The sequence below is a fragment of the Staurois parvus genome, unplaced genomic scaffold (assembly GCF_062004578.1).
Source record: "Staurois parvus isolate SC_StPar_1 unplaced genomic scaffold, SC_StPar_1.0 ptg001347l, whole genome shotgun sequence".
NCBI classification, from domain to species: domain Eukaryota; kingdom Metazoa; phylum Chordata; class Amphibia; order Anura; family Ranidae; genus Staurois; species Staurois parvus.
In genome coordinates this window covers 183,529-197,099 of record NW_028319143.1, presented here as the reverse complement: position 1 = coordinate 197,099, position 13,571 = coordinate 183,529, and the positions used below count along the sequence as shown (strand labels likewise).

Genomic DNA, 13,571 nt, shown 5'->3' with positions numbered 1-13,571 from the left:
CTCTACGCTTCAGGTAGCGCACAGCAGTCGAAGTCAGCATCTTCTTTCTGCCACGACCAGGTAGCGTTTCAACAGTGCCCTTTGCCTTGAATTTGCGAATGATGCTTCCTAAGGTGTCTCTTGGTATGTTTAACATCTTTGCAATCTTCTTATAGCCATTGCCCTTCCTGTGAAGAGAAATCACCTCTTCTCTTGTCTTCCTGGACCATTCTCTTGCCTTCACCATGTTTGTAACCACACCAGTAAATGTCTAGAAGGAGCTGAGTATCACAGTCATTTTAAAGCTGCCTAATTGGTGCTTATTATGCTTGATTGCTGCTCGGTGACATCCACAGGTGTTTTCAATACCTGATGGAAAGCACCTGTATGAACCTCTGTTCTTCAGAGTGGTAGTCTTTAAGGGGTTGAATAATTGTGGCAATGAAGAAACCACATAAGAACCATTTACTACTGTATTATATAAACAATTGATGTCATTTTAGTTGCATTTGGGTAGTTACAACGTCCTTGTAGGATTTGATTCTGAATACAATTCCAAATGTACACTATAGTCCCTAAACCCCTTTACAGCATTGGGGGTTGAATAATTTTGGACACAACTGTACATCCAATCAAAATGCAGAATTTACACATCTCCCAGCTCTGAGGAACAAGGCAGCAGACAGAAATGACACTTTTATATTTTACTGAAAAATTGGGTTATGTATTGTTGGTTTTTTTTTTTTTGTATAATTCTTCCAAAAAAATTGCGTTTGAAAAACCGCTGCGCAAATACTGTGTGACGTAAAAAAAAAAAAATCGTAACACCCACCAATTTATTCTCTAAGGCCTCTGCTTTACAAAAAATGTTTACTGTTTGGGGGCTTCTATGAAAAGTTCTATCAGAACAACAAAAAGCTGCCAGAAAAGGTCTGGACTTCAAGCGGCTCTTCAGGTGAGTGGAAACGCTCTGCGGTCGTCACCGGTATGCCAAACGCAGGTAGCGGGCGCGTGTTTGCCTGCAAGGCAGTGCGCCACAAATGCATCGGATTGTGCAATTTAAAAAAAAATGCCCCGCGTTCCGCCTCCAAAAGGTTTTGGCGCTTTTTCAGGGCGTTTGTTGCGCACAGGGCGGCCCGTTCATGTGAATGGAAACACGCAAATGCACATCACGCTTGCAGTGTCATTAATCATTAAGGGTCGGTTCACTCCATAGAAACGCAGTCCAGAGGCGTTCCGGATGTGTTTCTACATGTGCGTTTTTTATGTGTTTCTGGCCCGTTCCAGTGCATTTTTGGTGTGTTTTTGATGCATTCCAGTGCGTTTTTGATGTGTTCTGGTTCAATTTTTCCTTTCTCTTTTTCTTCAATTTAAATAGGGACATTTGTGTTCCAGTGCATTTTTTATGTGTTCCAGTGCGTTTTTGGTGCGTTCCGGTGCATTTTTGATGAGTTCAGGTTCATTTTTCCCCTCTCTTTTACTTCTATTTAAATAGGGACATGTGCGTTCCGATGCGTTTTTGATGAACTCCAGTTAATTTTTTCCCCTCTCTTTTTCTTCAATTTAAATACATACATGTGTGTTCCGGTGCGTTTTTGGTGTGTTCTGGTGCATTTTTGCTGAACTTTGGATCATTGTTTTCCCCGTTCTTTTTCTTCAATTTAAACAACGGACATGTATGTTCCGGTGCGTTTTTGATGAGTTCAGGTTAATTTTTTCCCCCTCTCTTTTTCTTCAATTCAAATAGGGACATGTGCGTTCCAGTGCATTTTTGGTGTGTTCCAGTGCGGTTTTTATGTGTTTTTGGTGTGTTCCGGTGCGTTTTTGATGCTTTCCGGTTCATTTTTTTACCCTCTCTTTTTCTTCAATTTAAATAGGGACATGTGTGTTCCAGTGCGTTTTGGTGTGTTTTTTATGCGTTTTACTGCCTTCCAGTGCAGTAATAATGCGGCCTGTTCTACTTTTTTTTCTGCATCCGGAACGCACTGGAACTGCAAGCACTGATGTGAACTATGACATTGACAACCATATCACCTACTTTCTGTGCGTTTTAGATGCAGAAAAAAAGCAACTGAAACGCATGGAGTGTGAACCCGGCCCTAAGGGCACTTCAAGCGCAGGTAGCAGGCACGTGTTTTGTTGCGTGACAAATGACATACAAACACACCAAAATGCGCGGTGAAAAAAACGCAGCATGCTCCTCTCTTGAAACCAATTTTGGAGCTTCTTTGGGGCGTTTCAAGTGAATGGGTTGCCCTGAGCGCGACGAGTAGAAATCTTCCATCGCATGCACAAGAAAACAAAAACGAGTTCCCGCTCCACTCAGGTGTCACCCAGCCTAACAGAGACATGCAGTGCGGAGATCTCATTAGCGGAGACGTGCGCGGCGTGCGCCGCTTTTCATCCTCAGACGCGAGCGCTCCGTGATGCTCGGGGTAGACTAACGAGACATAAAAGCCTCCGCCGCAGCGTCAGGAAGTCGCTCTGGTAGCTTCGATCGGCAGGCGTTCCGGATCAGACACGGCGACAGCAATTTCTTACTTAACCTCCATGTAATGAGTCCGCCCGGCGATATCCAATCACAGGCGAGCGTGTGTGAGAAACGCCGCGAGGATTCAGGTAAACGCGCGCTGCTTAGCAACCGCACAGTTCGACGCGTTCTCCGTCCGCGAGGCTGGAAGAAACACGTGCAGTACGTGATGAATGCGGATTCTCGTATGGTCCCGATACCTCCGGGGACGCCGACCTCCCACCAGTCCGTCGGATTGTATCCAATTCTATCGGTTGAAGGAGATGGATTTGTATCTTTTTCTGTAACAATCTTGGATGTTAACCCCTCGCCCTCCGGAGGATTTCCCCCCCTTCCTGACCAGGCCCTTTTTTGCAATGCGTTGCTTTAACTGACAATTGCGCGGTCATGCAACGCTGCACCCAAATGAGATTTATGTCCTTTTTTTCCCACAAATTGAGCTTTCTTTCGGTGGTGTTTGATCGCCTGAATGGATATCCATTCACAGGCGAGTGTGTGTGAGAAACGCCGCGAGGGTTCAGGTAAACGCGTGCAGCTTAGCAACCGCACAGTTTGACGCGTTCTCCGTCCGCGAGGCTGGAAAAAACACATGCAGTACGTGATGAATGCGGATTCTCGTATGGTCCCGACACCTCCGGGGACGCCGACCTCCCGTCAGTCCATCTGATTGTATCCAATTCTATCAGTTGAAGGAGATGGATTTGTATCTTTTTCCTCCTGACTATGTAACAATCTTGGATGCAGGGGCGGACTGACCATTCGAGCACTCGGCCCTGCACGAGGGCCCGGGATCAGTAGGGGGCCCCATGAGGTGCTCCTGGTACCTTTTATAGGCTTTTTTGGGTGTGTTTTGAGTGTGGGCAAGGACACGGGGCCCCATGATCCCCTATTGCCCGGGGGCCCCATGAGTTATCAGTTTGCCCCTGCTTAGATGTTAACCCCTCGCCCTCCGGAGGATTTCCCCCCCTTCCTGACCAGGCCCTTTTTTGCGATGCGTTGCTTTAACTGACAATTGCGCGGTCATGCAACGCTGCACCCAAATGAGATTTACGTCCTTTTTTTCCCACAAATTGAGCTTTCTTTCGGTGGTGTTTGATCGCCTGAATGGATATCCAATCACAGGCGAGTGTGTGTGAGAAACGCAGCGAGGATTCAGGTAAACGCGCGCTGCTTAGCAACCGCACAGTTTGACGCGTTCTCCGTCCGCGACGCTGGAAGACACACGTGCAGTACGTGATGAATGCGGATTCTCGTATGGTCCCGACACCTCCGGGGATACCGACCTCCCGCCAGTCCATCGGATTGTATCCAATTCTATCGGTTGAAGGAGATGGATTTTTTCTGTAACAATGTAACAATCTTGGATGTTAACCCCTCGCCCTCTGGAGGATTTCCCCCCCTTCCTGACCAGGCCCTTTTTTGCGATGCGTTGCTTTAACTGGCAATTGCGCGGTCATGCAACGCTGCACCCAAATGAGATTTACGTCCTTTTTTTCCCACAAATTGAGCTTTCTTTCGGTGGTGTTTGATCGCCTGAATGGATATCCAATCACAGGCGAGTGTGTGTGAGAAACGCAGCGAGGATTCAGGTAAACGCGCGCTGCTTAGCAACCGCACAGTTTGACGCGTTCTCCGTCCGCGACGCTGGAAGACACACGTGCAGTACGTGATGAATGCGGATTCTCGTATGGTCCCGACACCTCCGGGGATACCGACCTCCCGCCAGTCCATCGGATTGTATCCAATTCTATCGGTTGAAGGAGATGGATTTTTTCTGTAACAATGTAACAATCTTGGATGTTAACCCCTCGCCCTCTGGAGGATTTCCCCCTCTTCCTGACCAGGCCCTTTTTTGCGATGCGCTGCGTTGCTTTAACTGACAATTGCGCGGTCATGCAACGCTGCGCCCAAATGAAATTTACGTCCTTTTTTTTCCACAAATTGATCTTTCTTTCGGTGGTATTTGACCGTCTCTCGGTTTTTTATTTTTTATGCTATAAAAAAAAAGACCGACAATTGTGAGGAAAAAAACTTTATTTTTGACTTTTTGCTATTAAACAAATTTAAAAAATTTAATTTCGTCATAAATTTCGGCCAAAATGTATTCTGCTCCGTGTCTTTGATAAAAAAAAATCCCAATACGTGTAAATTAATTGGTTTACGTGAACGTTATAGCGTCTACAAATGGCGGTATAGATATAGTGGAATTTTTTTTTTATACTAGTAATGGCGGTGATCATCTACTTATGGCAGGACTGCGGCGGACATTCTGACACTGGATGGGAACTGACTTGGTGTCACTGACATCTTCAGTGACACCAATACAGTGATCAGTGCTAATAAAAAGCTACTAATGTAAGTACTAATGACACTGGGCAGGAAGGGGTTAACATCTGGGGCGATCAAGGGGTTAAGGCTAGGTACACACATATGCAGTTTGCGTTTAATCCGTTCCTGCATTGCTTTTGGTGGGCCGTTTGGCATTTTTGTTGCGCTTTTTGATGCATTTTGCATTTCTTTTTCTTGTTGCTAGTCAGATTAAAACGCAAAATGCAGCAAAAACGCACTACATGCTTTTTTTTCAGCATTTCCATTGGAGTCTATAGAACCAAAAACGCAACTTTATGCGTTTAAAAAAGTCCCCGACCCTTTCCAAAATACGCTCCGGGTGAAAATGCGGAGATGTGAACCTGTCCCATAGGAAGTCATGTTAAAGGGACTGTAGTGCTTTTCTGCAAAAAGCAAAATGCTGCAGAAAACGCTTAGGTGTGAAGCTAGGGTTACTGTGTGCTGTGTTATTTTACTAGGGAGACATGCTGCTTTGTATTTCTCTACTGTGCAGGGAGATACACAGCAGAAAGTCCATGCTGACAGGAGACTGTTTGTTGTTTTGTGTTTTACTAAGGAGACATGCTGCTTTGTATTTCTCTACTGTGCAGGGAGATACACAGCAGAAAGTCCATGCTGACAGGAGACCTTTTGTTGTTTTGTGTTTTACTAAGGAGACATGCTGCTTTGTATTTCTCTACTGTGCAGGGAGATACAAAGCAGCAAGTCCATGCTGACAGGAGACCTTTTGTTGTTTTGTGTTTTACTAAGGAGATATGCTGCTTTGTATTTCTCTACTGTGCAGGGAAATACACAGCGGCAAGTCCATGCTGACAGGAGACCTGTGTTTTGTGTTTTACTAAGGAGACATGCTGCTTTGTGTTTCTCTACTGTGCAGGGAGATACACAGCAGTAAATCCATGCTGACAGGAGACCTGTGTTGTTTTGTGTTTTACTAGGGAGACTTGCTGCTTTGTGTTTCTCTACTGTGCAGGGTGCAGGGAGATACACAGCAGCAAGTCCATGCTGACAGGAGACCTGTGTTGTTTTTTGTTTTACTAAGGAGACATGCTGCTTTGTATTTCTCTACTGTGCAGGGAGATACAAAGCAGCAAGTCCATGCTGACAGGAGACCTGTGTTGTTTTGTGTTTTACTAAGGAGGCATGCTGCTTTGTATTTCTCTACTGTGCAGGGAGATACAAAGCAGCAAGTCCATGCTGACAGGAGACCTGTGTTGTTTTTTGTTTTACTAAGGAGGCATGGTCTTTGTATTTCTCTACTGTGCAGGGAGATACAAAGCAGCAAGTCCATGCTGACAGGAGACCTGTGTTGTTTTGTGTTTTGCTAAGGAGGCATGCTGCTTTGTGTTTCTCTACTGTGCAGGGAGATACACAGCAGCAAGTCCATGCTGACAGGAGACTGTTTGTTGTTTTGTGTTTAACTAGGGAGACGTGCTGCTTTGTATTTCTCTACTGTGCAGGGAGATACAAAGCAGCAAGTCCATGCTGACAGAAGACTTGTGTTGTTTTGTGTTTTACTAAGGAGACATGCTGCTTTGTATTTCTCTACTGTGCAGGGAGATACAAAGCAGCAAGTCCATGCTGACAGGAGACCGTTTGTTGTTTTGTGTTTTACTAAGTGGACATGCTGCTTTGTATTTCATACAAAACAGCATGTCCATGCTGACAGGAGACCTGTGTTGTTTTGTGTTTTACTAAGGAGACATGCTGCTTTGTGTTTCTCTACTCTACTGTGCAGGGAGATACACAGCAGCAATTCCATGCTAACAGGAGACCTTTTGTTGTTTTGTGTTTTACTAAGTGGACATGCTGCTTTGTATTTCTTTACTCTGCAGGGAGATACACAGCAGCAATTCCATGCTAACAGGAGACCTTTTGTTGTTTTGTGTTTTACTAAGTGGACATGCTGCTTTGTATTTCTCTACTCTGCAGGGAGATACACAGCAGCATGTCCATGCTGACAGGAGACCTGTGTTGTTTTGTGTTTTACTAAAGAGACATGCTGCTTTGTATTTCTCTACTGTGCAGGGAGATACAAAGCAGCATGTCCATGCTGACAGGAGTTGTTTACACTTCAGGTCTCTCCTCTCTCAGCTTTAGTGGCGATCACGGAGTCCCAGCCGGGCCCCGGTGATTGACATCCGCAGCAACCAATGGCAGCAAGGGTATAGATCTGCAAAATCACATATATTTGCGTGATATTGCCCACAGCGGCCACCCTGTAGCAGTACATCTGTTATAGGGTGGTAGGTAAGTGGTTCTCCATCATTTTGTAGCACAGTCTCTTCTACACTGAAACAGCTCCCTCTGATTTCTCTGCACACTGTGAGCTTCCTGGCTGGGGGACAACCAGCATCCTCCAGCCCTTTCCTCCCCAGCCTGACTGTCCCAGGTCCACCTCTTTCATTGATTGCATTTCAATTACAAAGGCTCAGCATCACGTCAGGAAAGCCCACTCCTCCAGATTGATATCCGCCCGTCAAGGCATTTTAATATTTGCATAACTCCTCCCAAGAGGACTAAGGGTTCTGGAGAGGAGGACTGAGGCCGGGTGCTGGGATGGTTTCAAGAAGCTATGTACAGCACCCTGCCACCAGCCATAATCTGCCTTGATTGCCTAGAGAATAACAGAGGCCATCACCGAGTCTTTTATTAAACTCTCCAGTATCTTCCCAACTATAGAAGTTACACTAACAGGTCTATAATTACTTGGTAAAGATTTTGACCCCTTTTTAAATATTGGCACCACATTGGCTTTACACCAATCCAGTGGTTCTATGCCAGTCATTAAAGAGTCCCTAAAAATGAGAAACAATGGCTGTGAGATGACAGAGCTCAATTCTTTAAGGCCCCCGTGGGTGTATGCCGTCCGGTCCAGGGGCTTTATTCACCTTTCTGTCTAAATATTTTTGGGTCATATCAGTTGTGAGCCAATGTGGATCATCTGGAGCTGTGTCAGTACCACTCCCCATTATGGACAAGAGCCCCTCCCCCCATGCTCCTTTGTATACACAGAGCTGAAGAAGGGATTCCATACATTGTCCTTCTCTTTGTCCCCAGTCACCCCCTCTAGATGGTTCTGTAAGGGCTCGTTCACACTTGGCTGTTTTGCCAACGCTTGCCAAACGCCCCTATAGCGTTTGGCAAGCGTTGGTCCGGCGTTTGCGGAGCGTTTTTTAACGCTCGGCAAACGCCGCATGCGCGGTTTAGCGGCGGTTGCTAGGCGTTTGCCGAGCGTTAATAACGCCCCACAAACGCCTATAATGCAGTTTGAGTGGTGTTACCGCTCCACAAACGCCCTGCAACCACGTTGCAACCGCACCGCAAACACTGGCCGGGCGTTTGCGGAGCGGCACCATAGACGAGAATAGGAGGCTTCAACGCCTCCTGACTCGTCCAGAGGCGTCCGTTTCGCCGCGACGCAAACGCTCCCATTAGAACTTTTAGAACTTAGAATTTTGGGGTTGGTCCTGCTATCATTTGCAATCTGTCGTTCGTTTTCAGTTTTTGCGCCTTTATTTCCTTTTTCATATTCTGTGATGTTCCTTGTAATGTTTAAACGATGATCGCGTTTCTTCATTTTTATACTTAATAAAAGCTCTTTTCTTATCTATAGCCTTTTTAACTTTGGCCGTAAGCCACATAGGTTTTATTTTTAGCCTTTTACTCTTGTTGCCCATGGGAATATATTTTGCAGTGTGTTCACATACAGTCTTTTTGAAGAACTCCCATTTCTGTGTTGTGTTCATCAATGTCTATATTCCCTCCCAGTCGAAGTCTTGGAGAGCAGCTCTGAGACTTGGAAAATTAGCTCTCTTAAAGTTGAGTGTTTTTATTTTTCCCGTATGAGCTTGATGTTTACAGCTAACAATAAATGAAATCATGTTATGGTCACTGCTACCCAGATGTTCTTTTATATGGACATTCCTAATCTCTGCATGGTTTGAGATTACCAGGTCCAGCAGAGCATCATTCCTAGTTGGGGCCTCTATGAACTGTACCATAAAATTGTCCTGTAGTAGGTTTAAACATTTTTGCCCTTTAACTGCTCCTGCAGTGCCCTTACTCAGGTCAATTTCCAGGTAGTTAAAATCCCCCATTATTATCACTGTCCCAGCAGCGGTGTATTTAGGTTTTCTGCTGCCCTAGGTAACACAAAAAGCGTCGACCCCTGCAGAGAGAGCCTGATATTGACCAACAACACCCCTGCCTCCCACCCGAGAGAGCCTTCCACTACTACTGCCCCCCATACACCAGCCACCATCCCCCATGGCGAGAGAGAGAAAGACACTCACCTTCACAGCTCCGGACATTCCCGGGAATGAGAGTCGGACTGTGCATCCACCGTCATAAAACCCGCAACCTCTCTTGGAACCCACCAGATCCCCATGCCGTGTGTGTCCCTTCTTCTGAAGGGCAGTGCTGCCCCCCCTGAAAAATGCCGCCCTAGGCAAATGCCTTGTTTGCCTTGTGGTAAATACACCCCTGTGTCCCAGCCCTTGCAGCCCTTTCCATCTGTGCAAGGAGCTGAGTTTCCACCTCCTCATTAACACTTGGAGGCCTATAACAGACTCCAATGATGACCTTTGTAGTACCGCCCCCCCATGTGCAGTCCCACCCATAATACTTCAGCCTCATCACACTCTCCATCAACTAGGTCCTCTTTCCCACTCGCTCTGAGATCACTTCTCACATAGAGACAGACTCCACCACCTTTCCTATTTCCCCCGTCTCTCCGAAAGAGAACATAGCCAGGAATATGAATGGCCCAGTCATGTGAGGAATGAAGCCAAGATTCAGCAATACCAATGAAATCCTAGTTCTCTTCATGCACCAAACCTTCCAACTCACCTAGTTTGCTTGTCAGACTCCTGGCATTGGTGAACAAAAACTTTCTTTCATTGACACCTTGTTCTCATGTATTTTGCATATTTTTTATTTTCATACAAATGTTACCAATTCCACTGGTTGTTTGTAACATGGGAACCTTCTTATCATCTGCCATAGCCTTCCCCCCATCTTTCCCCATTCCACCCACCAATAAGTACTGACCCCTGTCTGATCTGTCTACCCCATTATCGTCTCATTCTCCCTCCCCCCTCGATCCTAGTTTATATACTCCTCCAGCCTTCCCATAAACCCCTCCCCCAGCACAGCAGACCCCCTTCCATTTAGGTGCCGACCATCTCTAGCATATAGGTTGCACCCCAATGAGAAGTCAGCCCAGCGCTCTAGAAACCCAAATCCTTCCCTCTTACACCAGGTCTTCAGCCATGCATTCAGGTGGACTCTGTTTACTATTTAGGTGACGTCTGAAGGCAATTGGTTCCATTAGATTTTAGTTAGGGGTGTCAGAGTAAAGGGGGCTGAATACAAATGCACACCACACTTTTCAGATATTTATTTTTAAAAAACGTTGAAAACCATTTCTCATTTTCCTTCCACTTCACAATTATGTTCCACTTTGTGTTGGTCTATCACATCCAATCCCAATAAAATACATTTACATTTTTGGTTGTAACATGACAAAATGTTGAAAATTTTAAGGGGTATGAATACTTTTCCAAGGCACTGTATGCTTTAAGTTACAGTACATGATGCCTTGTGTGGAACTTCTTAAAGTTAACTACATTTTGAAAAAAATCAGAGTTGTCTTTTAATGGTATAGGGTGGAGCTTAAAGTGGTTGTAAACCTTAGACATGAAATATGAACAAAACATATCCCTCTATTTTATGCACGTGTCCCAATTCAGAGCACTAAGTGTCATTTCTCTCTGCTGCCTCATTCCTCTTTTATCAGCATGAATCATTTCTGATGAGTTTTCCTGACACCAAGAGAAAAATGGTGACACGGGAGGGACCTCCAGCACATTGACAGTCTCAGCTCTCTGTGTGAAGGCCAATCAATTCTTAAAGGTCACCTCATTGAGTTCTTTTTATCAGCATCAGGGGCGGACTGACCATTTGGAAACTCGGGCACTGCCCGAGGGCCCGGGGTCAGTAGGGGGCCCCATGAGATGCCCCTGGTACCTTTTTCATAGGCTTTTTTGCGTTTTGGCAAGGACACAGGGGCCCCATGATCCCCTATTGCCCGGGGGCTCCATGAGTTTTCAGTCCGCCCCTGATCAGCATAAATAATTTCTGATGAGTTTTCCTGACACCAAGAGAAAAATGGTGACATTGCAGGGACCTCCAGCAGACTGACAGTCTCAGCTCTCTATGTGAAGGCCAATCAATTCTTAACAGTCTCCTCATTGAGCTCCTTTATCAGCATGAATCATTTCTGATGAATTTTCCTGACACCAAGAGAAAAATGGTGACATGGGAGGGACCTCCAGCAGACTGACAGTCTCAGCTCTCTGTGTGAAGGCCAATCAATTCTTAACAGTCTCCTCATTGAGCTCCTTTATCAGCATGAATCATTTCTGATGAATTTTCCTGACACCAAGAGAAAAATGGTGACATGGGAGGGACCTCCAGCAGACTGACAGTCTCAGCTCTCTGTGTGAAGGCCAATCAATTCTTAACAGTCTCCTCATTGAGCTCCTTTATCAGCATGAATCATTTCTGATGCGTTTTCCTGACACCAAGAGAAAAATGGTGACAGGGGAGGGACCTCCAGCAGACTGACAGTCTCAGCTCTCTGTGTGAAGGCCAATCAATTCTTAACAGTCTCCTCATTGAGCTCCTTTATCAGCATGAATCATTTCTGATGCGTTTTCCTGACACCAAGAGAAAAATGGTGACATGGGAGCAGGGGCAGGCTGACAACTCATGGGGCCCCCGGGCAATAGGGGATCATGGGGCCCCTGTGTCCATGCCCACACTCATAGCACACCCAAAAAAGCTTATAAAAGGTACCAGGGGCATTTCATGGGGCCCTCTACTGACCCCTGGCCCTCGGGCAGTGCTCGACTGCTGGAATGGGCAGTCTGCCCCTGCATGGGAAGGACCTCCAGCAGATTGACAGTCTCAGCTGTCTGTGTGAAGGCCAATCAATTCTTAAAGGTCTGCTCATTGAGCTCTGCAGTGTGTAATTTCAGCTCTCCACCTGTTTTTCTGAACTCTCAGACAAGCTTTATGAATTCTGGACTTTGAATGGATGTAGAGAAGAGAAGACTGCAGATAGACAGGTACAACTTATGTAGGAGGATTTGTTTCATCTCTGTGTATCACCTGAGGCCGGTCACTTCAGTGGGTATATGTGAGGGTTTACAACCACTTCAAGATAGGGTGACAACACAGGGCACAGTTAGGAGATAGTTGTCACACTGTAACGGAAGTTGTCATGTAAAGACTGAGAAATTATTTTAGCATTTTAAATAAAATTTATGAGATTGTAGTAATTTGGATTAGATCTACTTGAAAAAACTTTTCTAAGAATTGAAAGGTATTGTTGCATGTTGCTGCTTATGCAGATGTCCACATTGTATCTGATGGTGGCTTTTTTTCTTCTTCCCCTCCACAGCCTGGTGACCGTTTGGATGATACAGCCTCAGAAGTTTACCAGCCTTAATATCTTTTCCAATATCAGTATAGAGGGGCTGACCGTTGACCACAGAAGATGATTCTGCTGACCCAAAGCCTTCTAAGAGAGTATTTGCCCCCGATCTTTGACTTCTCCCGAGTCCCAGGCACACCATGACCCTCACCATCTGCCTGCTCTGTTCAGGGCTAAAGGACAGTCGCCATATTAGGAGCTGAGGGATGGCCTCTTTGGACCTGCCTTATCGGTGTCCGAGGTGCGGAGAGCACAAGCGTTTCAGGAGCCTGTCCTCGCTGAGGGCCCACCTGGAATACAACCACACCTATGAGACCCTTTACGTTCTGTCCAAGACCAACAGCATTTGCGATGCTGCCGTCTTCCCTTTGACCAGCGAAGCCGCTTTGTTGACCCCAGGCCACCGCCGGGACGTCTTTGAAAGCACATCGTTCCAAGGAAAGGAGCAGAGGTTCACTCGGGACTTAGTACAGTCTGAGGAATTCAGCCCAACGTCTACTCGATACACCCAGGAGGTGGAGATCCCCCTTGGAGAGATATTTACCAAAACCACCATGGCAACCTCTCACACCCCACCGCCAGCAGCTGTGGCGGCTGCTGCAGCGGCTTCTGCTGCTGTGGATGCGGCCTACGAAGAAGGCCTGGCACGGCTGAAGGTGAGGGCATTCGAGAAGCTCGAGGTGGACAAGCGACTGGAGAAGTTGACGGAAGAGGTGGAGCAGAAGATTGCCACGCAAGTTGGTAGGCTGCAGGTTGAGCTGGAGAGGAAAAGTTCGGAGCTAGAAAAGGCCAAGCAGGAGAGTGTGAGGCTGGGCATGGAAAAGCAAGAACTGGAGGACAGGGCCTCGGAGCTCACCAGGCAGGTGGACGTTAGTGTGGAGATGTTGGCGTCCCTCAAGCAGGACCTGGTCCAGAAGGAACAGGAGCTGAACAAGAAACAGCAGTGAGTATTTATTTCTATGTCTCATTCTTTGTGATGGAAAGCTGTATAAGGTAAACTATGGCTGCCTTGATGACCGTCTGAGAACCTTTTGTGCCATTGACTTGTAACAAGCATGCAGATTAGAAAGTCAGAGATCTGATTCATTCCAGGTCAGTGCCTCAGAAACAAGTCATTGGATCAGCATGATAGCTAAGCAATTGTCATTACCAGAAAGAGAGCTCAGCGATGGCAGCCTTCGTTTTTTTCATAGTTCAGGCTGACTTTAAAGT

The 13,571-nt window shown here is 46.2% G+C and overlaps 1 protein-coding gene across 1 annotated transcript in view; it reads left to right on the top strand.

Annotated features, from left to right (window-relative positions):
* The window catches only part of FBXO41 (F-box protein 41), a 224,529-nt gene that overhangs the window by 96,314 nt on the left and 114,644 nt on the right, over nucleotides 1-13,571 (top strand). The window contains exon 2 of the mRNA XM_089661500.1: nucleotides 12,327-13,302. Coding sequence (XP_089517626.1) covers nucleotides 12,566-13,302 — 737 coding nt within the window. The 5' untranslated portion in view covers nucleotides 12,327-12,565. The remainder of the gene's footprint in view (nucleotides 1-12,326; nucleotides 13,303-13,571) is intronic.